The sequence below is a fragment of the Drosophila guanche genome, unplaced genomic scaffold (assembly GCF_900245975.1).
Source record: "Drosophila guanche unplaced genomic scaffold, DGUA_6, whole genome shotgun sequence".
Taxonomy (NCBI): Eukaryota; Metazoa; Arthropoda; class Insecta; order Diptera; family Drosophilidae; genus Drosophila; species Drosophila guanche.
Genome location: NW_022995744.1, coordinates 710679 through 736412, shown reverse-complemented (window position 1 = coordinate 736412; position 25734 = coordinate 710679). Strand labels below are relative to the sequence as shown.

At 43.7% G+C, this 25734-nt stretch overlaps 1 protein-coding gene across 1 annotated transcript in view; it reads left to right on the top strand.

The window, feature by feature from the left end:
* The window catches only part of LOC117580564 (Ig-like and fibronectin type-III domain-containing protein 2), an 84294-nt gene that overhangs the window by 57101 nt on the left and 1459 nt on the right, over positions 1–25734 (top strand). Inside the window, exons 2-16 of the mRNA XM_034267165.1 lie at positions 8900–8991; positions 9478–9648; positions 9718–9855; positions 9924–11046; positions 11259–11472; positions 11535–11808; positions 13128–13412; positions 13999–14336; positions 22506–22653; positions 22743–22878; positions 22956–23148; positions 23224–23470; positions 23533–24211; positions 24693–25018; positions 25104–25348. Coding sequence (XP_034123056.1) covers positions 8916–8991; positions 9478–9648; positions 9718–9855; positions 9924–11046; positions 11259–11472; positions 11535–11808; positions 13128–13412; positions 13999–14336; positions 22506–22653; positions 22743–22878; positions 22956–23148; positions 23224–23470; positions 23533–24211; positions 24693–25018; positions 25104–25348 — 4593 coding nt within the window. The 5' untranslated portion in view covers positions 8900–8915. The remainder of the gene's footprint in view (positions 1–8899; positions 8992–9477; positions 9649–9717; positions 9856–9923; positions 11047–11258; positions 11473–11534; positions 11809–13127; positions 13413–13998; positions 14337–22505; positions 22654–22742; positions 22879–22955; positions 23149–23223; positions 23471–23532; positions 24212–24692; positions 25019–25103; positions 25349–25734) is intronic.

Below are 25734 nucleotides of genomic sequence, written 5' to 3'. Positions count from 1 at the left end.
TACCTGTACGATATTTTTTTTTTTCGAATTTTACTTTTGACATTTTACATATTTTCTACACCTGTCATCTACATCTACATAACTTCTCACTCCAACACGCTATTTTCGCTTGCCCCCTCCCCTAGAGCGGCACACTTCAGATCCACGGCAAGGACAGAGCCTCGGCAGAGGCAGAGGCCGCACACTGCAGAAGCAGAGTGTGAATGAGAGAATGTGAAAAAACAACAATAGCTGCTGGACAGGGTTGGTTTAGCCACAGCATATTAATTATTTACATATAATATATATATATTTATATACATAATTAATTGAAATTAAACGCCCCCGCTTGCACCCACGCAAAACTGCGAAAACCTCCCAAAGTTACAATTTTGAAGATAACTAAAAACGCCATACCGTAGGGAATGACCATATCTATCAGTAGGATGTAGATGACAGGTGTAGAAAAAATGGGAAATGTCAAATGTAAAAATCGAAAAAAATACAATATGGGACAGGTACTTTGACTGACGTACTTTGACGTCCCTTCTCGTTCTCGTTTATTTTATGCACATTCTTTCATTCCACACTCTGCTTCGAACACTGTGCGGCTGTTGGGGAGGTGTGTGAGCTAAAAGAGCGTGTTGGCATGAGAAGCGTTGAAGATGTTATTGATATACATACTGACTTAATGACAAATGACTTTACATATGTAGAAAAAATGTAAAATGGGACCGAAACGTTTGCTTCTGTGCGTTACATATGTACATCCACTTTGTGCACAAATGCACTTACTGAGTACCGGGTATAAAACTTGTGACGCGTTAGAAGCGTCTCACACGTTCCTACTTGTTTTGTTCTTCCTAGGTGAGATTTGTACTCTGATTAAGTGGACTATGTTCTTTGATTTGCTCTTCCTCTTTCATATGCTATTCGATTTAAAAGAAGCGCTTCTGGGGAAGGATGGTCTTTTTCCATTTCTTATCAATAAATGCGTGAAATTTGCAATCCCATATTTAGTTTTAACATCTTTTTTTGACAACGTAGCGCAACTGTCTTTTACTGTCGCCAAAGCCTGCAATCAAACCCCGAAACCCTTCCCTTTGCATGCCACTGAAAGAATGGTTTTTTATGCGAGTTGTTATGTTTAGATGTGGATGGAGATGTGCATATGTGCCATTGTGGCACATGGATATGAAACAAAAATACTGTCATGCCAAGTGCAACGTAAGTCAGCGGCAACAGCATACCAGCAGCAGAATGAGAATCAGCAGCGGAAGTTAGCAAGCAAAGCTGCGGAAATGTAAAATCAATGATGTAGCTGTAACTGTTCTTGTAGCTGTAGCTATAGCTGGGCCTGGCAGTGACTGTGTTCTGTTTGGTTCCTTTTGGTTGGATGGGCCTTCCTTCTGCTCTGGGCTGGTGTGGCTGCTGGCTCTTCTCCTTTTGTATTCTTGCCCCAACATTGAGAATTGTTGAGGCTTTGTTGTCACTGTTTGTGCTGCTTCTCCTTTTTTGTGATTTTTATGACTGTTTTTGATGTTGTTGCTATTATTATTATTGTGCATTTGTGCTTGAAGGCGAATTATGTGTGTGTGTGAAATGAAAAAAATCCATAAAGAGTTTTGCTTCTTTGCACAGCAAAATGTGCAAGCCAAATAAACAATCCGAAACAACACACATAACGACTCAGATAAGGACCCATGCAATTATTCCGGATTTACAAATACTCACATGCGTGCACACCCCCACAATACCCAACCCAACCAACCTCCTAGCATTTGCATATGTAAATATATTTTAAAGTAAATAATTTTCCTATCGCTCCTTTTTAAATTTAATTTAATACTTCCTTTTTGTGGTATATGCATATGTATGTATCTTGAATGTCTGCCTCTATTATTGTTATATTTTGAAATTTTTTATGCTCTTTATATAAAATGGGATTTAACTTATAACTTATTAACTTTAACACCTTAAAAAGGTGTGCGAATATCAATCTGGGTATTCCTTAAGTAAATTAGGATTCTACATGACTTACTTAAAAAACAACGAGGGACATTCTCTCATTTCACACTCTTCTTCGTGCAGTGTGTGGCTCTATTAGCTCTAGATTAAATACTATGTAGAAAAAGTGTAAAATTTAAAATTTGAAAACTACCACTAAGGTACAGTTATACTGACTGAGTACCGGGTATTAAAGTTATGACGCGTACGAAGCGTCTCACACGTCCCTTTTCGTTCATTATGCTTCGGTCCTTTGTTCTTTAAAAGGCTTGCCCTCTCGCAATTTACAGCATCTGTGCCTCCTTTTTTAATGCCTTTGCTGGGAGATTTTTACATTGAGGTGTGCTGATTTTGTTTTAATACCAAAGCATTTTTCTTTTTTGTTTAAAACCTCTTCCATTTGAATCTTAACACCACAAGCCGCGTTCCGCGGTTGCTTTTGGCTTCTGAGGGTTTATTAATTTTAATTACATTCTTTTGGCAGAACGGCATCTGAATATATTAAATCTTGCTTGCAAATGTTCTTATTATAATAATTTTTATAATTTTAGATACACAAGAGAATTTCCATGCATTTCCATGCATAAACTCTTTAATCATGGTGTTTGTGCTTCAAAGCTAACATTTATATTATTCTCGCATGTCCGCTCTGCTTGGAACTGGACTATCCCACAAGGCCAACATTAAGTTTCCTGAGGTCGTTTCAGTTGGGCTTTTGTCGCCTTATCGCTTAGACTAAAAGTTTTACACAACTTTACCCACCAACACCTGCAGACACACAGCGTATGAGTAATTTTTTCGGTTTATTATCATATTTTACCCCTGTCGGAAAAACCAAACAGGAAAAGCCAACAAAAGGCCTAAGCATTCTCTTACCTCAACTTTCCCACCCCAGCAGACAACAGCGGACGGAAAAAGGTTGACAGTGAATTTTCTTGCTCGTCGTTAAGTTCTTCCTCTGTTTTTTTGCAAGTCCAAGAACACAAGCATCCAAATAAATATGCATAGCTATTAACATTAGTTACAATTTTCGCTTGCCATTAAAAAAGTGTGTTTGTAGGTCTCTTCGGCTTTGTGTACCTCACCTTACCTTAGCTCAACAGCCTAGCCGCACTCACCTTGTCTTCTCTGTCTCTTTCTCACCAAATTCGCATATGTATATGTACATTGTACATACTTATATCTCCGTCTCTTTCTGGTTACGAGCTTGTCGCCTCTGGTAAGTATGCAACACTTTTACTTTTTGCTGTTGCCTCTTCCGTTTTGTCCTCTCCTTCGGGGCGTGTTAAAACATTAAACGAACTGGGACTGGGCATGGGTCTGCATCTGGTTCTGGCTTTGGGGTAATTGGTCTGGTACAGAACAGGTGGTAAAAGGAAAGGGGTGGGACAAAGCTGTTTAAAAACACCAAACCACAACAATGTAACGTCTTGTTGATGTTTTTGTGGTTTCTGCTGTTGTTGTCGGAAAATATTTTACACCTTTACACAAGAGTACATAATCTATGGGTTGTATGAGGGATGCGACCCTTATCTGGTGCCCAAAAAATACACACATATAGAAAGCTGGCACAGGCAGAACACAAGCAACAAGGCAAAAATTGTTCGGTAATTAAGAAAAATTACCTTGCTCAGCAAATCACAAAAAATGGAAAAATCACCCAAAAATAAGTACAAAGAAGGAGAGGAAATATTAACTTTCCAAATAAGTTTGTCGAACGTTTAAATACCTTAACCAAAAATTGATGCTGATGCATGTCAAAACATCTAAAAATAGTTGTTCAGTTGATCTTAAATCAATAAAATAATTAACTAAACTCCAACTTAAATCATTTTGGTTAATCTAAAATTAAGCTCAAGGTTACTATGAGACACAGTAAATCAATTTGCTAAAATTTTTCTTTAAGGCAGCTGCAATTTTTGTTCAGCATTGTAATTCATCTGAAAATTATACCCTATAAAAGAACAGCAAAAAAAGAAAGCAAAGGCCATAAAGTAGTCCAAGCCAAAGCCACACACATACACTAGCAGACAGGCATGCAGGCAGACACAGATACAGATACAGATCCTGACGCAAACCTTGGTCACTGCTACATTCTCCATTCACTTTTTTCCACCAACATTTGGCTGCGAGTCTCTTAGTTTACCAATTCCTAGTGGCTACGACTTTTTGGTGTTAACTTTAAATTAGCAGCAAAGTGGAAAGTGTTGTCGGTTGGCTTTTAAAATGTTTTGCGGTGTATTTTATTTATCATGAAGTCTGGTCAGGCAATTGCCAGACCCCTTCCCACTTTTTGCCAGCTGTCAGTCTTGGGCATGTTATAAAGGAATGTGTGAATGCCCTTTTCTTTTTGCTCACTTTACGGCTTCACTGCTTCACAATTCTTTCTTTTTGCATTTTTTGTTTGTTTAATTTCCTTAATGTGCTACTCGGGTCCGTTCTTATGATGTGTTCTTGGGGACTATTTTTCGTTCCCTTTTCGTTGTTTTTCATCTTGATTTGATTTGTTGTTTGCATCATTTACCTTGCGCGCAGAGATGGCTCTTCACGATATCATTAAAGTGTGTGGTTATTTCCTTAATTAGTTAGGGGACTGGCCGGAAAATATCAAGTAATAAAACACAAACAAATTTCTCGAAAAACAGTTAAATGTGAGGAATGATAATCTTTACACTTAATTAGTGTCTTGTGGAGTGACTTGGAGTTACCTATTAATAGGTTTGTAAAGGCAAATTTTATAGTATTGAAACTGAAAGTATCTTAATTTTGCAACAATCACTAGACCGAAATATACCTTTTAGTTCATAAATCTAACCATACGCTTCAACTTCATTTCTGTTAATTATACCTTTGAAGAACCCTTTACATACGTACATATGTATGTTGGTATGAACTTCGAGCCCTGAATACTTAGTTATCTAATAAACTTTTCTGCAAAATGCATATATTAACTAGCTTAATCATATGGTAATTATTTGCCTTTGAATCTTAGAAAATGGTTCAAAAAATAGTAAACCAGCAATTCCTTCAACCACCTGCACATTAGCATTTCAGAACGATCCAGCATTTACGTTAACTAGTTTTAATTGCTGACAAATTGAATTAATTAGGATTTTACACATTTCGCTTGGGAGCAGAAATAAAATGTCAACCCTTTTAACGTGGTGTGACGCTGCGCACTGATACACATTGTCATCCATCAAAATTTAATCAGGGCAGTCAACTAAGCGCACCATTTACCGCTTGAGTCAAAAACGTATAAGTAATTTTATTAACAGTTATGACTCTTGCATGAAAGCCGCCAAGCCGAAAGAGGGAGCAAGATGGGATTGATGTGTGGCACTTGGCAAAGCGGTGGTACGTTGAAGTAGCCCAACCAGCGGCAGAAGCAAAGGGAAACTTACCATACAAAATATTTAATACGCATACCCCTACATGAGGCAGGGTGAGTGGCAGCTTGCTCCGTTGCTGTCGTGCTAATAAAATCAAAACTGATTACCACATCATCTTCAACGAGAAGAGGAGAGCCGAGCAGAACAGAACCAAGCCAAGCCCTCAAGAGAGTCCCAAACAGAGCGTAAGCAACGCTTCGAATCGAAGCATGCATATCATATTACACATACGCCACGTTATACAATTTACTTACAACGTCAACGAGCAGAACGTTGACAGACACGCAACACGACGAAACACAAGACAAGACGAAGCGGCAGCGGATGTGGAGGATGCTAGGGGATGCAGAGTGAGTGGATGAAGACAAATAGAAGGCACAACGTGGCGCACATACAGACGTATGTACATATGTATGTCCATATGTATGAAACATGAAAGTATGTTGAATGGCAGTAGCAGTACTCGTATGTGCGTGTCTGGATGAATGTGTGGAAAATGTCAGCGACATTACCAGTGCCAACGCCAGCACCAGCAAGAGAGCACAGGCAAAACAATTAATTAAGTGGGCGGCAAAGAGATACCATGACTCCTAGCACCGAGCATGGCCCGGCAAAGTGCAGCGAAAGATAAATCGTTTTGCAATAGCGCTATAATTTAATCAAATTTGTCACTTGTACAATTGAGCAGCTCGCGCCAAGACTAAGGATGGATAGGAGAACCCGCTCCAGGAGAAATTTATGAATGGAATAGCTGCAATGGAGGCGAGCAGACAAAAGGATTCGCTACGTGTGTCTGGCTGTAACTCAATTTTCTCTCCGGGCAGGATGCCGTGTCACGACACCAGCTCTGCTGTGTGCGGCCCGGCTCGTGCCCTGCGTTCACACTTTGTAAATTTAATTTTAAATGCTTTCGATGGGCACAAGGGCAGGTAATGCCAAAGACCCGGCCTCGACCCCAAACACAGCTCCGCTATCTTTTGTTGGTCATGAACTGCAGTTAGACCTTTCCGATACCGTACAAGTGACAGTGAGAGCAGTGAGGTGGGTGAAGAGCCCGACGCAATGATGGACAAACAAATGCCATCGCTGCCAGCCGGCTAAGCGGTTTGTCAGCCCGGTGGGGCCGAGTGGGGCCGAGCCATGTTGACGATAAACGTCATAGACGACGGCCGGAGGATGTTGCGGCAGCCTGCAGGCTACACTGAGTATTCAGGTGGAATCGATTGACCCATTCTGTAATTGAATACAGAAGCGCCAGTTGCACGAGTTTTCTGGCAGTGTGAGCCGCTGGCATGGAATGCCCGTGGAATTGTCGCTAAAACGGCCAACAAATTCTCAGTTACGCGCCCACGTTCATGGTGATCACACACAGATAAAAGTCTACGAGCCCACTGAGCTAACATCAGCCCAAGGACCTCTCTGGGAATGTACGAACCGAATCTCCCCCTGTCTCGCCCGTTGTCCCCACCCGCACCCTATTCAACGATACGCAAAAAAGGAAAGAAGTTTTTAGTCGACAATCCAACTGCTTGGTACCCAGCAAACAGTGTCATTCATTCGATTTTTATACCCGGTACTCGAAGAGTAAATAGGGTATATTGTATTTGTGGGCAATAACGGTTGTATGTAACGCACAGAAGGAAGCGTTTCCGACCCCATAAAGTATAAATATTCTTGATCAGCATCAATAGCGGAGTCGATTAAGCCATGTCTGTCTGTCCATCCGTCTGTCCGTCCGTCCGTCTGTCCGTCTTGTTTGTCGGCTAGTTCTCAGAGACTATACGAGCTAGAGCCACAAAATTTTGGCTCCAGACTGCTGTATGCTCACACTGAAACCAGTGTATTTCAAAAACTAGCCCCGCCCCCTTCCGCCACCGCAAAAGGGCGAAAACCTCTCAAACCTTCAATTTTGAAGATAAAAGAATGACGATAGATCACCAAATTGGGATCCGATTGGATCATTATTATAGCCAGAATAGAGAAATTCATTTCCAGTGGCTAAACCCACCCTGTCCCGCAGCTTTTGTTGTTCTTTTCACATTCTCTCATTCACACTACGCTTCTGCTTCACTCGGCCCCTGCCTCTGCACTCCCCCTGCCGATGCCTCTTCCGACTTTTAACCCACCCCGCCCCGTAGCTTATATTTGTTTTTTTTTTTTGTGTGCGGGCGCTGCCTCTGCCGCGAGTCTGCAGTGTGTGGGTCTAGGGAAGGGCGGCGAGCTAAAGGAGCGTTTTGGTGTGAGAAGTGTTGTAGATGTAGATGACAGATGAAGAAAAAATGTAAAATTTGAAAAATAACCGCTAAGGTGCAGTTGTAGTCCTGAGTGCCGGGTATAAAAGTTGTGACGCGTAAGAAGCGTCTCACACGTCCCTTCTCGTTTCTGATAATTTTTCTGATAGTTACTCAACACTGCTCCGAAAATCATAATACTTCGTTAAAATTGGTTTCAAGTCGTTCCAGCCTAACTGCCAGAGTAGTTCTGAATTAAGTTCACGAAAAACTAAATTAAAATAACTAACTGAGTCGGAGTTTAATGGGAAATGGAGGGTTCGGAGGGTTGGATCAACGAATTTTACTCAACCGTTTATCCAGAGGTTGTTCATGAACGATGTCTTAAAGGACGCTGAATTAAAACTAAAAAAACTATATTTTTAAATTATTTAAATTCAAAAGGGAGATACAACTACCTTTTAAAGATGGTGAATTTTGAATTTTGAATTTCAAAGGACGTTCACCTTGCGTTAGATGTGTCAAGCCATCGATTGTATTTATGGTTTTCCGACTATCATGATACTAGCGCCACTGTCCATATTGTTTTATTTGTGTCAAATCTATCGCAAAAGTTGGTCTAGCTAGAAGCGGAAAACATGTCCTAAATAGTGTAATTTTGGTTAGATATGAAGCCATATGAAATATGTCCAGTTGGGCCGTTTGGAGTGAAGGAGATATTTCAATATAGGTTCTCGGATAATTTCCCTACTTCCTGCCAACCAACCAACCTTGCAGTATGGCCAATTCACTTCACGAAAATAGGGAAGTAAAAATCAAAACTTTCGAATTGTTTAACGGAAACCCAAAAACGTTGGCCATAAACGACCAGGTAACCAAACCGTTGGGAGAGCATATGCTGTCAGGGTTGGGTGGATGGTGTCGGGTTGGTTAGGTCAGGTGAGGGTCCGTTGGGGCTTCTTGGATGTTGTTTTTCAAACATCAAATGTTAGGGGCAACGTTGACGTCCCAGTGAGGGTACTTCAGTTGTTTTTGCTGCCTTCATCCTTCCATTCTTTCGTCCTTTCCTCGAATGGTCCCAAAATGGCTAAATTTCCCAGGTCGCCACTCTGCTCCAGTCCCCAGTTTCTCCACCCACCATCCTGTCATCCTTCTGACTCTTCACGTCACCTGGACATTTTTTTCCATTAAGCTTATTGAAAAATATTCCTTGTTTTGATTAGAAACTGCTACCATGGGTCCTCTTTAAAGTTTACTAACGAATTTTCGATTTATTTTGTATGTTTGCAGGATTCTAAAAGGAATAATGCTCAAGCTTTTGCTGGTTTATGGAATAACGATATGTGTCCTACTAAAGAATGCTAAGTCTGGTGTGCCAATTGGTAAGTCAAGTCGAGCGGTTGCTAGAGTTTGCTGTATTTCGATAGGTAAACAATGTTTTTTTATACCCGGTATTCGAAGAGTAAATAGGGTATATTGTATTTGTGGGGAAAAAATGTAACACGCAGAAGGAAGCGTTTCAGCATCAATAGTCGAGTCGATATAGGCATGTCTGTCTGTCCGTCCGTCTGTCCGTATTGTTTGTCGGCTACTTCTCAGAGACTATAAAAGCTAGAGCCATCTAATTTTTCCTCCAGACTGCTGGACTGCTGGGTATTTCAATAATTAGCCCCGCCTTTCTCATTCCACACTTTGCTTCGTGCAGTGTGCGGCTCTAGGGAAGTGGGGCGTGAGAAGTGGTTCAGATATAGAAGACATAAGTAGAACAAATTTAAGAAACAGATGTAGTAATGAGTACCGGGTATAAAAGTTGTGACACGTAAGAAGCGTCTCACACGTCCCTTCTCGTTTTTGTTTTCGTTTCGTAGGAACCGGCGGCCCATCAATTATATTGGAAGGCAAAGATGCTTTGCTGACCTGTGTGGTGTCTGAGAACTCCATCAACAATACAGTCATATGGAAAAAGGGTGACGAAATTCTAACCGCCGGCACAGTGCGGGTAACCAAGGATTATCGTGTGCGGATCTTACATGATGAAAGTAAGTTATTTTCCCTTACGAACATCCATCCTCAACAACTGTATACAATTATTTGGGGTTGCCATTCAGATCCAAAGGGTAGGAATCTGGAGACGGGCGGTGAGGTTTGGGTGCTTTTGATCAAGAATCTCATGACCAGCGATTCGGGAGCCTACATATGTGAGCTCAACTCCGATCCTGTCCTCCGCAGCATCCACATACTGACAGGTAAGTGAGGAGCGTCCCATTCAAGTCCCAATCCAACTCAAGCCGACCACTGCCTATTTTCCCAACAGTTAAGGAGCTGCAGTCGTCGACAGGAGTGCCTACCAATGCCACGGATGTATCGACTGTCGAGTCGAGTGACGTGTTTCTGCTGCCCCCGCCTCTCGATGCACAGGACAATCGCAGCTTCTGGCGGCCAAGCCAGGTGCCCCCGCTGGTTACCCACGACTTCACAGAATGCTGCGAGCGCGGAAATGTATCAGCCCCGTGCATGGGCTTCTGTAACGTACACAACATCCTGGATGGGACGACGGGCATCGACCCGGAGGCCTGCGAGAAGGATTTCCCCAGTATAGTGCGGTGCATGGCCGACGGACGCAATCACGTGCCCTGCTGCGTGGACAAGCAAATACCAGACCTGTGCCAGGACATGTGTCGGGGCGAGTACACACCATTCACGGACAGACTGAAGACGCGCGTCTCCTGCGTCCAGCACACGCTCAGCGGTCTGCAGTGTATCTTAAAGGGTGTTCAGCTAATACCGAGCATGCCCATATTTGTCATAATCGAAAACGTGAGCGAGACGAGCGTAAGCATCGGATGGATGGCGCCGGAAAAGCTCACGGACCGTGTGTCCAGCTACACGGTAAATGTGACCACCCTGCACAGTTTCGACGAGGACGAGCTGAGTGGAGAGATCGTCCACAGGACGGCCTCAGATTCGGCGGAGTCTGTTGCCCTGCACAACGTGCCCGCCAACCAGACCCAGCTGAAGCTCGACGCACTCACCCCCCTCACCATGTACGCCGTGATTGTGACGGCTGTCAACAAGTTCGGGTCCAGTTTGCCGAGTGAGCGACTGCGCTTCTTCACCCACACAAGTGCATCGGCAGCGGAGTCACGGGCTGGCACCACCGACAAACAGATGATGCCCACACTGCCCGACATCCGGCAATGCTGTGAAGAAAATGGGATGACTCACCGAATGTGCCTGGATAAGATGTGCGATCCACAGAAGACCGATCTGGCCACTCTGCCCGACTTCATGGTCTGTGCCCCATGGTCCAATATCACCTTTACCTGTCTGGCCAACAATATTGATCATACACCATGCTGTCGTTCTCGAGGCATTCCTTCCGCCTGTTTTCCGCTATGTGCCGGCAAGCTGACGTCGCTGGACTTTAGTTTGTTCAAGTAAGTCTTTAATATCTTAATCACAGCAATATTAGGAAATGTGGAATCAATTAACCAAACGGGCCCAAGTACCCCCACATCGCCTACAAATCGCCTCCAATCGCTTTCCATATCTAGTAAATTGAATGCACTCATTTTGGACTACTGCTAATGACCACGCTGAATGGACGGAGTTTTTACCAAATGCCAATTACTGTTCTATTTTCGTGCAGATGCCTGCGCTTCATGTCCGAGTACAGCAGCTGCCTGTTCCAGGGGTACGGTGTGCTGGCCGATCCCCCCTCTAAGCTCCGAACGGTGGCCAAGACGGACAATTTTGTGATTCTGGACTGGAATAAACCGAAACGTCTGTCCGATACGGTCAGCACATATCACGTCAAGTTCCGGCGCCTGGGTGTGGGCGATGAATATCTGACGGTGGAAAAGGTATCCTAGCGCCACTAAGTTTTATCCCGCCTATTGTTTGGCTAATTCATTAAGCTCTGCAGCGCCAGCCACCACTGATACTTGAGGGCCTGGAGTCCGACATCTACTACGAGTTCTATGTGGTCTCGATAAATGCTTATGGCAAGAGTGAGCCGTCACCGCGCCTGATTACCCGCACCCAGTCCAGCGAGGCGGTGCCGGCTATGACGTCCAGATATAATATGACAACGTGTTGCCAGGCCTCGGGATTGCTGCCCCAGTGCGCCCCACTCTGCTCCTACAACATCCGCCTCTCGGACATTGAGCGCCTGGGTCCAGCATGTCGGGCACAAATGCGTAAGTAGGGCGTCTGGGCTGGGCCTCGTCTGACCTCCCATCCTCCTCGTTCAGTGCTTACACTTTGAAAACACTAATTAGTGTCGAGATATCTATTGAGGACCGAGGACATACTCCTACTTTTCGGAAGGGAGAAGCGGCCTATTGTTCTGCCCTGGGTGGGCTTTTTGTTAATTTAATGAGATAATTTTCCAGTTTTCGCTTCATTTTGCCGATGCAATTCGGAATATTAAGTAGATATTGTCATTGAATATAATGAACTTTTCGCACTTATGCAAATCAATTTTTAGTTAATTAGTCGCATGTTGAAAGTCTGATCTATCAAGGTCGCGTCTACACGGTGTAAATGCCATCACTTCCCAACTCTGCTCTGAGAATATTTGACCAGTGATCAAATGTGTGTTCATAGGTATATTTTACATACTGACCACGTCAGTAATTTTCAACCAACTTAGCAGAGATTTTATAGTTAAACTACCAATATATATTTGGAGATTGTCTGCTATACTTACTCTGTACGCAAACCTAATATCCGTACTGAGGTACTGTATGTCGCTTGTTCTCTCTTTGATTGTTCGGTTTATATGAGAAAACATGTTAAAGTGATCAAAAGTGTACATTAATTTCTTAACGATACTTTCGAATACGCATATTCACATAATCTAGTTAGTGCCAAGCTCAAATTAATTAGCATGTTCATGTAGACAGTTAAAAAAATGCACTGAGACTAATTTATACTGTCAAGATTTAATATAACATAATCTCTTCAGGATGAATAATAGTGCACCGCAACCATTGGATAAACTCAATTTTAATTATTTCGTGTGAATTCTCCAAGGAACACAAAGCGGTTGGTCCCCTTGACTAACACTTTTTTTTGTAAAAAAAACCAATTTATTAATTTTTTTAACATTGATTTATTTCTGAAAATTGTATGCAATTTTCAACAATTTCCTCCTCACATATGTATATTCAACATTTTTGTCCTAAGAAAACACAGAGATACCCATTAAAAATATTCAATAGCCACTCGGCTTTCGGCCGAAAGATGACTGGGTTGAAGTGGTGCTCCACTGCTTTCCCAATCAACTTGTCTTGTCCATGATGGTAAATCTCTTGATTTATTTCCTGTAAATTGTGTCTAAGCTGTATTATGGAGTAAATTGACGACTTTATGTCAAAAAAATAACCAAAACATTTGCTTATACTAGTATCTGCGTCCCAGAGAAAATGAGCCGTAGTGACGACCTGCAGGTTGGGGGAAGTTGGCAGTTTATGCAAATGCTGCCACGATATTAACCAAGTTTTGTTGTCCTTAGCCATACTGGCACGCTGTGCAGCTGGCGGACGTGATCATAGCCCGTGCTGCAGTCGACGCGGCGTCATTAACTCTTGCATGCCCCTCTGCCGCGGCGTCATGCCACTTGCAGTGACCACCAAATCGACAACGGCAACCGCTTCAACAAATAGCGCCAGTACAGGAGAAGCAACGTCCTCAACATCTGCATCATCATCATCAGTATCTGGAGCTTCCACGATGGGAGCAGGCGGTGTGCCCGATTGTTTATCATATGCCGGGAACATTTTGCAATGCTTTGAGGAAGGTAAGTTGGGGTCATGTATCCAGCCAGAACCTATCTATATCTGTGCCTGTCTGCCTCTGCAATGGTGATGAGAAGGGTTGTGACTGTAATGCATGTGAACGTAAAGCCAATCGCTTTTACAAATTCAAAAAAAACAGGTTTTCTTTGTTTAACTACGTGAATTCAGTTCAAAGATGAATTCAGTATGTTATTTTTAACTTTAATACATTCCTTATAGTCGCAATTTACGGCAAAGACTTCAACCAAAACCCATCGCTGTGTGTGCCAAGTCACAGTTCCTGTTCCAGTGACGGAATTTCTTGTCACACCATACCGTTGTTTGTCTGCTTGTCCTTCTGTTTATCGATGGGTTGGTGCTGGTCCTTTGTCGGGGATTGTCGGCTGGAGTTGTGTTTGCAGCTAATTATGTTTGTTTAATTGCGTGTCTGTGCACGTCGAGCATACGCAGTGTTGCACGCCATTGTGCGCTAAATTATTTGGTCAGTGCTTTAGGGCGCACCAACCACAGCATGGCAGACAAAACCAGTATTGGCCAATTAAAGTTGCATTATAAAACTAAACACCATGACTCCGGCTCACCGAACAGGCACACAAAATATCCCCGGACCACCCGAAGAAGTGCATGCTACATTTGTGAACCAGAGCAGCCTCAATTTGGCTTGGACAGCACCCGATGTGGAGAGCAGCAACAGCAGCAGTGGCAGTAGCAGTAGCGTCAGCAGCAACACATCACCAGGTGACATGATAACCGGCGATGAACTGGCAGCAGGAGCTGTGGCCGGAGAGGTGACCGCGCCAGTGGATGTAGCCAAGGAGACGTCCATCGTCGATGCCCCAAGTGAATCGGAGGATATTGATTTTATAGTGCAGTATGGCAGAGTCAATAATATGACCATGTACGAGACAGTTGCCAAATTGGAAAATGTGAGTAAATTTCTGGACAGATAATAGACAATAGAAGTCCATACCCAAAATTTTCTCCGAAAACCATCATACCATCCTTCCCGGCGCTACTCGCACCTGCGATTGGCTTGTCAAAATGTTCCTTCATCGGGATTGGAGCCACAATTCAGCACTTAATTTGCATTGGGCCTGGGGTCTGGCCCAGGCAATCGGCCTTATTACGATTTGCCTTCTGGGACAAAATGCAGACATTATATACATATATGAGTATCGACTACCAATGGAATTAAAGAGAGCTAGAAAATTGGCTTGTCTGAGCGCCCTTCCGTCGCAGGACAATAAAGTTTTTAAAACATTTTGCTCAGGGAACACTGGAATGTGCGGGCAAGTTAATGAAGGGCATTTCCAATTGACCTTAGGACAATAGGATTTTGCCAGATAATGTACCAGAGAAAGAAATACAACTCTGGGAACACCGATACAGACTTAATGTGAGCCGGAATGCCCCGCAGATCCAGTTCCAGAGCACCTTAGTCTTTTTAACGTCCAAACCTATGGCTTTCAGTGTCGGACAAACGCAAAGTGAGTGTGGATTTATTAGCAGTCATCTACTTCTGTAAGAACTTAAGAAATATGTTAAGAAATATATAACACTACCCGTCACGATTTTTCCTCATGAAACCAAACCCACTTTTTTATGAAAGATATGAGGCTTAGAAATGGTCTGATGACAATTTTTTTTTGTCTATGGCAGAACTTTTTTAACCCGGTACTCGAAAATAAATAGGGTATATTGTATTTGGGCACAAAGTGAATGTATGTAGGAAGAAGGAAATATATTCTTGATCAGCATCAATAGCCGAGTCGATAGAGCCATGTCCGTCTGTTCGTCTGTACGTCCGTCTGTACGTCTTGCTTGTCAGCTAGTTCTCTATGACTATAAGAGCTACAGCCACCCTATCTTGCCTCCAGACGGCTGTGTGCTTACGCTTACACTGATACAAGTTTATTTAAAAAAATAGCCACGCCCCCTCCCGCCCTAACAAAAAGTTAAAATCTCCCACAGCCACAAATTTGATGACTAAAGAAAACTAAAAACGCCATTCCTTAGCGAAGGACTATACCTCTCAGATCACCGAATTGGGATCAGACTGGATCATTTTTAAAGCCAGAATGAAGTAATTAATGGCCATTGGCAATTGGCAGCTTTGCTTATTTTTTGCAAATTAAGTTAAAAATACGTCACAAAAGTCCACATTTTTGCATTTTAAAGCATAATATTTCTCAGATGGTACGCTAAAACCACAAAGTGGTTGCTTTTTTGCTGCTTCAATCCGCTTTTTAGATAAAAAAAATTCTTTACAACCAGATCTAAGATTTCAAAGTTATGTGAGAAAACAAACCGCACGTCTAAAAAACCTTAAAACTTCCAGACTATAGAAATTCTTCAAAAGAAAGTTCTGCCATAGAAAAAAAACCATAGTTCATTAAAAAATTTTAATGTTAATTAATAAAAAGTTCGATTTTGTCGAGTAGTGTAATTATTTTTTAATTATACATAGCTGCAGAAGCAGATGGAATGAAGATCTCCATGGGGGCCAGAAACTTATTCACTTTAATATTTACAATAAGATTGTCAAACCGTACCAATTTTGTGCCACGTGGAGTATGGTCAACGTTAGCCAGTTGAGCCAGTTAAGCCATTAATTCAATTATTTATATAAATCTCCAACCACAAATTTCACTAAATGCATAAATCGACGGCCATTGTTTATCCACCAAATGAAATCAATTGAAATTCTTACCGCTCGTCGACCACATATCAAGAGCAATCATCTCCAACTAAAATATTCATCCTATCATATTTATGTATGTATATCCTGTAAAAATATATTAGTGTATCTATATTATTTTTTTGGTCAGCCATCTATAATCTTATTCAATGTAATAATCTTTGAACTCTGCCCAAAGGGGGAAGGCGGTGAGGGAATAGACTGGGGATGTGGATGGACTAGGGGAACTTTAGATCCGAGGCTATGGGTAAAGTTTTTGACGCCAGCCAGGTCGTCGACGGTTGTAGAGGGGGAGGGTGATGCGTACTAGTGGGCTTATGGACGCCATATGCATGGGCAACGTGACTATAAACCGGAAAAAAAGATGGCAATCCAACGCACATACAACTAAAAAACAAAAAAAAAAAAACAAAAAAACGAGTTGAAACGTGTGAGACGCTTCTTACGCGTCACAACTTTTATACATACTACTTTGTAGGACATCTGTACCTTAGTGGTTTTCTTTTTCTGTCATCTACATCACTTCCCTAGAACACACTGCACGAAGCAGAGTGTGGAATGAGAGAATGTGCAAAAACTAAACAAAGCTGCTGGAAGGAGTGGGTAGCCACTGCAAATTAATTTCTTCAGCCTAGCTATAATAATAATTCAATTCGGTGATCTGATAAATAGGTAGTCGTTAGGGAATGACCACCTACAGAATTGCATTTTTAGATTTTTCCTATCTTCAAAACTGTGGATACAGCTGATTTGTTACCTTTGCGTGGCGGAAGGAAAGCGCACAATTTTTAAATACACTTGTAACAGTGTAAGTCTGGATGCAAAACTTGGTTGCCCTATCTCATGGTCTCTGAGTACTGGGCGGACAGACAGACGGACGGACGGATGGACAGACAGACGTGGCTATACCGACTCGGCTATTGATGCTGATCAAGAATATATAGTTTGTGGGGTCGGAAACGCTTCCTTCTGTGTGTTACATTTTTGACCACAAATACAGTGTACCTTATTTACTCTTCGAGTACCGTGTGTAAAAAAGCGAATAAAGAGTAACCAAACCAAACAGCGGACCAAAGTTGGCTCGAGCTTTGCCATTGGTATTGTTCTTATTCTTTTTGTTGCAATTTTTGTTTGTTTTTGCAAATGTAATATTTGGCTTTGCTGTTGCTGTAGTTATTGGCTGCTGTTGTCACACATCAACGCGTACTGCTGGCAGCTGGGCCTGCCATTGCCGTTGCCGCTGCCTCTGTTGCTATTGCTGTTGGTGCTAGCGCAGCATCATGGCCATCCACAGAGTTATTGGCCTCGAAAAAGTGACAGAAGAAAAAGCAAAAAAACTCAACAGAAGCACCAATAACAAAAAAATGAAAGCAAGAGTTTGTCGCGTGTTGATGTGCACAGAAATGTATTTAACGTGGGGTCGATGGTGGTTGAGCTGATGCCTGTTGTTGCTGCGGGGCACCACTCAACCTGTCCACGACGACCTGTCAATGATGCCCCCAAAGCCAACGCATCGATGGGAGATGAGCGCGTGCTTGTAATAAAATCATTCATTTTTCGCGATCATGTTCGCCTTGTTCTTTCTAATTGTCCTTTTAGTTTTGCACCACACCCATTCCCTACACAACCGATGACTGACGTGTGTTTCGAGACATGTACCGATAATTCTTTCATAAGTCTTCATCCAGTCCACCATCACCTTAACAAGCCCTTTGATTAGGTAGATATAGATCCTCGGTAGACGAGGTTTATGAACACTAAGAATCGACTGTATGAGTATTCTTAACACCAGAACATCAATCCGTCTCTTAGAAAAAGGCAAGCGAATGCCCCGATTGTTTCTTGTGAAATTCTGTAACCATAGAATTTACAAAGATAACACTCCCCTCAATCCGGGAGGAATCTCCTATCACGCGACCAGCACTGGATGGAAAAATGAATCGATGTGGAAGATACAGTTTGGTTTCCGCATTGCTTCGCAGTTTCTCTTATTGTTGCTGGTGCTGTGGGAAAATTTATTCGCCCTCTGCGATGGGTTGGGTCTGGGTTTTGTTTGGGTGCTTTGGTCAGCAGGTCACGCAGCTGTTGCGGCTGTTGTTGTTGGCTTAACTTGGGGCTAGCTTGGCTTGGCTTAAATGCTTTTCAGTTTCGAGTTTTTGGCGCTGCTGGTGGTGTCAAATGTTTTAAGCGCACCTCTCTGCGCTTCTGCCGCTCCGCTCCCCGTCTGGATGGGCTATTGTATCGTATCGTACATAGGTTCATATATATCGCAGGTTCATGGCCATCACAGCAGTCTGCATTGCATTGACTCAGTGTGACACTTTTATGGACAAACTTAATTGCTTTGCACGTGTCAAAAATACTGTTACGTATCGGCAGCGCTCCACTAAATATCAATGGTGAAATCAATGGAAATGGTGTAGTCAGCCATTGGGCCAAGACTAATGGATGGCCTGTTTTACTTTCTTCTGTAAGCGGATCCTGTTCCTCGTCAAAACCTAACCAAAGCTCACCAAAACTGTTAACATTAAAGGTCGCCATTGACAATTTTGCACTCTGCTGCAACCCTTCCCGATTGAATCAGGGCCAATAATTTGGCAATTTCTATTCGTCGCCAATGCCCGGCGGCATTGTGTCACCAACATCCACGACAACATCAATGACAACAGCAGCAACAGCACAGAAACATTATCCGACTCCACAGGATATTACGTACCATCTGGGTGCGGATAAGGGAGGAGGGCATGAAAATGGAGAACGGAAATAGAGGGCTTGCCTCAACAGTCGTATTTTTCCATTGATTCTATGTTGACTCCGAAAAGACGTAACTTTTGTGAGGATTGCGCTCGCTCTGTTCTCTGCGTTAGTGGAGTTACTCTTATATCTGTCCTGTTTGCGCTGCCAAACACACGACCATAAAAAACTTTTTAATGTAGCCTGCAGTACTGACAAAAAATAGACCGCAAACGGAGAGAAATTACTGCGGGTGTGGGAACCCGAGAGCTGACCACGCTTCCAGAAATTAAACACATTAAATATTCTGATACAGTTGTTTAGTAAGGCGGGGACAGGAGAGGTATCGGTACCGTCTCCCTCCAGAATTTCTCCGGTCTCCTGCCTCATGTCTGAAGGGGTTACGTTATGGCGATTATGTGCTTTGTCTCTGCAACTCCAGCTCTGGATTCCAAGACAACTCCTAAATGAGCAACCAGGGACCTAGTTTTATGGCCGGAGTGTGACCCGACTTCATGGGAGAGAAAAGAGAGAGAGAGAGAGAGATAGCCGTTCAAGACTTGGCGCTAAGTATTTTGAATATTTATTCGTTCAAGTAGTTGCAGGGGACGGCATGCCTCGTCCGTATAGTACATCACCTACATTCCTTACTGTCCTCTCGACATTAAATATTCAGCATGGGACACCGCTCGTCACCGCTTATTTAAGTTGCGGCTGTGTAATTACCCAATAAGGGACTGGCTGAAAAAAGGCCACTAAGAGACACACAAAATGGACAACTTAAATTCCGTGGACACTACTGCTATTTGTTTTTTTTTCGATTTTATCTCCTCTCCTTCGATTCGGTTCGGATTGAGAGCCTAATAAATCGTTTTACGCTTTTCCCTTTAACGGCTCTCTACTCTAATACTATTGGGGTTTGAATTTAATGCGTCTTAGATAAGTTTCCAATGGAAGGAAATTAGTATTGAGCCGGGAAATTTATTTTCCCAGCACCCTGTCCACTAAATTATAATTTATCGGACGTGGGCTTCAGCCACCTGTGTCAAAAGATGTTTGTCTCTCCTGACTGGGGCGACCTTCCAAAAGGAGGCCTATCCTATTCGACAAGAGTAGTCAGAAGCATCGTGGACAAGCACATTGGTCGGACTCCGCATTCAAATTGAGATTTACGAGCCAAGGCCTGAAATGGCCACAATGAAACCGAAAAACCCCACTGCCAAAAACAACGAAAAGCCTCTGGCCAAAAGCGAGATGAGTCCCGCATGCACATATTTAGCGAATTCAGCCAAGTAACAAAAATGCTCTCTGAACATCTGCCCAGCATTGGTCCGCCATTCTGACACTGACTTACATACTAAATATGACTCGCAGAGGGTCACGCCAAATCAAATTATTTTAGCCAGAAACAAGTTAATGCAGCCACGAACAGACTCTGCTTTCAAAAGCCAAAAGCGCGCGGCATTACTCTACCTCGTTAAACGAAATAAATTACTTAACGCGCCGCATTTTTTCGCATTGGTCAGTCGGCAAAAATGCAATTAAAGCCAAAAACCACAACGACGGCGACATCTGCAAGAGATTACAAAAAAAAGCACAGAGGTCCAGAAAGAGCGAGACAGAAGAGAAAATCGGCAGGGACGCGACCGACAGGCGATTCTGTTTGTTAATGATTGAGATGGGTTTTGAAATGTAAAGGGAATGGTTGGTAGGGTATAAGGACTTTGGGATATGGGGTTCTTCCAGGAATGTCTGTCAACTTACGTGAAAACTGATCACCAGGCACAAATAGGTGCTGGCTATTCATCTATAGAATAATATTAAAAAAAAAAACTTAAAATGGATTGGATTTTGTGTTCTCTGTAACTGGTGTCTCATAAAATATTGATTTGATCAGCTATCAATCATTCAGCTGTCATTTAATCAAAAGTTGCGTACATCCAACTGATGTGAATCCATGTGCCACACTCGTTGGGCACTGTATAGCGCATCCAAATACCCACGAAGCTGTAACACCAACAGATTTCGCTAACGATTTTTAATGTAGATTTTCNGAATGTTTTTTTTTTTTTTTTTTGGGGGGGGGGGGGGGGGGGGGGGGGGGGGGGGTGGCGTATGGAAGTCGAGTGTCTATCCGTGGCTCGAACTCCATGCATAGACAACTGGCCCCCGAGATATACGTAGCTGTAAATTTGGCTTTTGAAACAAAATAACGTCAATGTGGGCAAGGGACATACATACATACATATGTCTACATATGTATGGAAAAGGATCGAGACTGGGAGAGGAAGAGAATGACAAGAGACCTCGATGAGTTGACTGACTGGGACAATGGAATAAAGTGAATGACCCTGGAGTATACGAAGCTGAAAGCTGACTGACTGCCGGACCGGGTGCGATGTCGTTTGGTGGGCTAAACACCGCAAACTGCGCTGCGTGGCAGCAATTACAAAAAGTACTAATCATGGCGACATGTCTTTCAGCGAACTCAAGCCAAACCACAGCCACGAGCAGAATAGGAAAGACCACACCGGACCACAACTGACCAGGGAAGCAAGTTGAAGTTGTCAAATTTGTTTCACTTTAAGCGAATCTGTACCCTGGAAAGCATCACGATTTAGAGTAGAGCGGACTTAAATGAGCAGAGGCTAGGGAAGATAAATAGGAGATAGGAGAATGTCCCCGGTATATAAAGTCAGTACTTGTATCACCAGACGAAAGAGACTACAAATTTAGAGAACTTTATTTTTAGTGCTGAAACAACCTGCACCCATTATAGGTAGCCAGGCCAGGGTATCCAAAAAATCCATTCGTTCTATTTGGCTCACTTTACTTATTCGAATTTCTTACATATGCATATGTTTTTATACCCGGTACTCGAAGAGTATTTCTATATTTTATTTGGCACAAAAGTGGCTGTATGTATTTATGTAACGTACGGAAGGAAACGTTTCCGACCCCACAAAGTATATGTATTCTTGATCAGCATCAATAGCCGAGTCGATAGAGCCATGTCTATCTGACAGTCTGTTCGCCTGTCCGTCCGTCCGTCTGTCCGTCTTGTTTGTCGGCTAGTTCTCAGAGACTATAAGAGCTAGAGCCACCACATTTTGCCTCCAGACTGCTTTATTCTCACACTGAAACCAGTCTATTTCAGTAATGAGCCTCGCCCCTTCCACCCCCGCAAAAGGGCGAAAATCTCCCAAAGCCACAATTTTGAAGATAAAAGAAAATGCCATTCCGTAGGGAATGACCATATCTATCAGATCACTGAATTGGGATCAGATATGATCATTGTTATAGCCATAATGAATAAATTAATTTGCAGTGGCTAAACCCACCCTGTCCAGCAGCTTTTTTAGTTTTTGTTTTCGTTCATTCTCTCAAACCATACTGTGCTTCGTGCAGTTTGTGGCTTAGGGGATGGGGCGAGATAAACGAGCGTGTTGGCGTGAGAGGTGATGTAGATGTAGATGACAAATGTAGAACAAATTTAAAATGTCAAATGCAAAATTTGAAAAAAACACTAAGGTACTACTAGATGTACTACTGAGTACCGGGTATAAAAGTTGTGACGCGTAAGAAGCGTCTCAGACGTCTCAGCCCTCCACGTTTTATTTATTTTCTGATCATTTTTGTCTTCTTAACGCAATTATACACTTAGGAATTGACCACCAATGAGACAAGTGTCGATTTGACGAATTTGGAATCCAATGCCTTGTACCGCATTACGGTGGTGACGCGCGGCAAATTTGGCACATCGCTGCCAGCCTCGATGCTGTTGCTGAACACCACCAATATGAGCCGTGAAGGTGAGTGGGATTGGAGCCTAGCCGCTGCTTATCTGCTTATTTAGTCTATAGCGAGCTGATTTAACTGTTGTGTGTGTGTGCTGTTGCAGGTCAGGGGGAGGTAACCGCCTGGGGCTCACCCTCGCCACCACACTCGCTGACTGTGGTTGCGCATAGTGCCACCTGGATGCAGCTGACCTGGCAGCCGCCCGAGTATGCCCATCCCCATGAGCGCATCTCCTACAGGTGGGAAGGGGGAGTGGGAGTGCCCCCAAGTGGGTTATGCCAATCTAAAATTCTCCTCTATTTCACTCTTCATGCAGGGTCTATCACAAGGCAATGCGGGCCGAGCAATTCATTAAGATTGAAACGAAGCTGGCCTGGTTACGAATGAACAACCTCAAGCCGAGCTCCCAGCATGTGCTCTATGTGGAGGCGGTGGGGGAGAGGGGTGTCTCCCTGCCCTCCGAGACGCTCGTTGCTTGGACAGACCCCGCCTTGCCCGCCTTCGTCGATGTGAGTGCATAGTCTGAATGAATTGGAGACGAACAATAGGGATAACTGGGTGCTATACTAATTCTATATTTCCAGCCACCCACGGTGCACCCGGCCGACAACATTCCTGAAGGCGGTTCCATGACCATCCTCTGTCTGGCCCTTGGAAATCCGGCTCCAACGATTTCGCTTTACGTGGGCGGCCATCTGGTGCGGCAGGATACTTCTCGGCACATGGTCACAGTCATCCACAACGTCTCCGCGGATATGGAGCATGTCTCCTGCTATGCGGACAATGGATATGGGGTTCCCATGCAGGCGACACGACGGGTTAATATATGCTGTGAGTATTCTCCCGCACAAGAATCTACTAGAAACTAATTTTGGATCTTCTTTTTCTTGCAGATCCTCCCAAGATCCAGGCGGCTGGCATAACCGTGGCTTCATTGGGCGATGAAATTGAACTGCGGTGTACAGTGGACTCCAAGCCGGCGCCCAAGACTATATTTTGGCGTGAGAAGGATGGTCGAGTGCCCGTCATCAATGGAGGCAACTATTTCATCTCGGTAAAGGCAAACGAGTCCCGTCCTTCCATATACACAATGTCGCTGAGGATTAACAAGCTGCAGGCCAACGATGTGGGCGACTACTTCTGCCACGCGGAAAATCCCTTCGGAGCCACAACAACTCCGGTCTCCGCTCGTATTCGTAACACTCCCGCCCTCAACCACAACGTGTCTGCGTGCTGCGCGGAGCAGAACGTGTCCATGGCTTGTCGCGGTGCCTGCAGTTACTACGTGGACTTTGATGCCATTGCCGATCAACCCGAGTGCATCGTGGACTTTGACAAGCTGATGCGGTGTGCCGCCGACGGATCGGACCATCGGTCCTGCTGTGCGGATGAGCACGTGCCGCGCAAGTGTCTCAATTGGTGTCGTGGGGAGTCGGTGCGCTCCAAGGAGATCTGCAGCCTGCAGTATGGCCGCACCATAGTGGGTTGCTTTGAGAAAAACCGAGATCGCTTGCCGGGACCCCCGGAGAATATTGTGATCAGCGTGGTGTCCGACAGTGAGGTGACCATAAGGTGAGTTGGAACGAAAAATTCCCTCGTTAAAGTTCGACCGAGCAGAAGTAGAAGCCATTTACCTTTGGCTTTAATCTCACGCACGGAAACGTCCCATCAAGTAAGCCAACACTCTGTCTAAGCTCTTAAATACGTTGTGCGGAGCGGAAGTAGACTCATCTATTTAGCACACCCGGACCCAACACATTCATTATCCTTCTGATGTGTAAGGACGGGTGGATATAGCCTAGTATGTGTGACCGGGCACTAATAGACCGTAAATCCATTAAAGTAGAGATTTTTTATCTCACTTTAATGCACTCAGTCAACGTCAAAGGTTGGGCTTCAGCTGCGGGGAGAGTGGGAGCGGGCGACCAGCCAGGACTTGAACCAGAACCGCACTAAATTTATTAAAATTCCAGGCGAGTTCTGCGCCGGCCTGCAACAATATTACCAAGCACTCATAATACGACGTTGCTCTATGAAAACTATTTCATTACAGATGGGATGCGCCAACAAAGAATCCAAACGCCGTTGACGGCTACAGAATATTTTACCACGAGGCCGCCGTCCTGGCGCCAACATCATCCTCCGCATTCTTCCCTGTCTCCTCCGAACCAGCTTCTTCAATGGAGCAGTCAGGCATGGATACCCTGGCCCCCATGAATAATGCAACAAGTTTGAGTAGCAACGGCAACGACAATGGCAATAGCTCCACGGCAGCTCTCGAGATACGTCGCATCGACGTAAAAGACACAACAATAAGCATTAATGGCCTTAAGAAGGATGTTCTCTACGAGCTGGTGGTGAAGGCTGGCAATATATACGGTGCGTAGGACGAGTGTATGGGGATGAGTTTAGATGGCTTGGGCATGGCGTTCGTCGGGTTTTCATTTGCTGACTTGTCTTGCAGGTGCCAGCGTACTGACAGATCCGATTAGATTTACGCTCGGCGAGCATCATGTGACCTCGGCCACCAGCAGCTACTCGAGTGCCGTTGGCACCATCAGCGGCATTGTAGCCAGCATTTTGGCCATTCTGCTGGCCGCCACTGCCATTGTATTCTACCGTAGGCAACGCTCCAGCCACGGCAAGTCGGCCAATGGAAATGTGGCGTTTGAGAACCCCACCTACACAAGGGGGCTCGAGCAGGTGCAGGTGTGTATAATGATGTTTATGGCTTTCCTCCTTCATTAGAGGCAAAATATGATCACTTTCCCCTTAATGTTTTTATTTTACCACCCTATAAAGTCGTTGTCTATGTCTGTCCACATTTTAAGTTTTAGATATAAGTATCTGTAGTTTTCAAAAGCATCTAGGATAAGAGGTCGAATGGAAGTAATGATCAATTCCGACTCTAAAAACTGTAGCTTTAGAATCCAACGTTCTGCCAAACTTAGAGAACCCTTCCACCTATTTTTATAGGGAATTTGAAAATTATTTTCTCTCAAATTATTCGTTTTAAGCTAGTTGCAGCGTGTGTTTTTGCTATCTGTGTTTTAGATACGAGTAGTACCTTCTATAAAAACAGTGTGTTTTTCTGA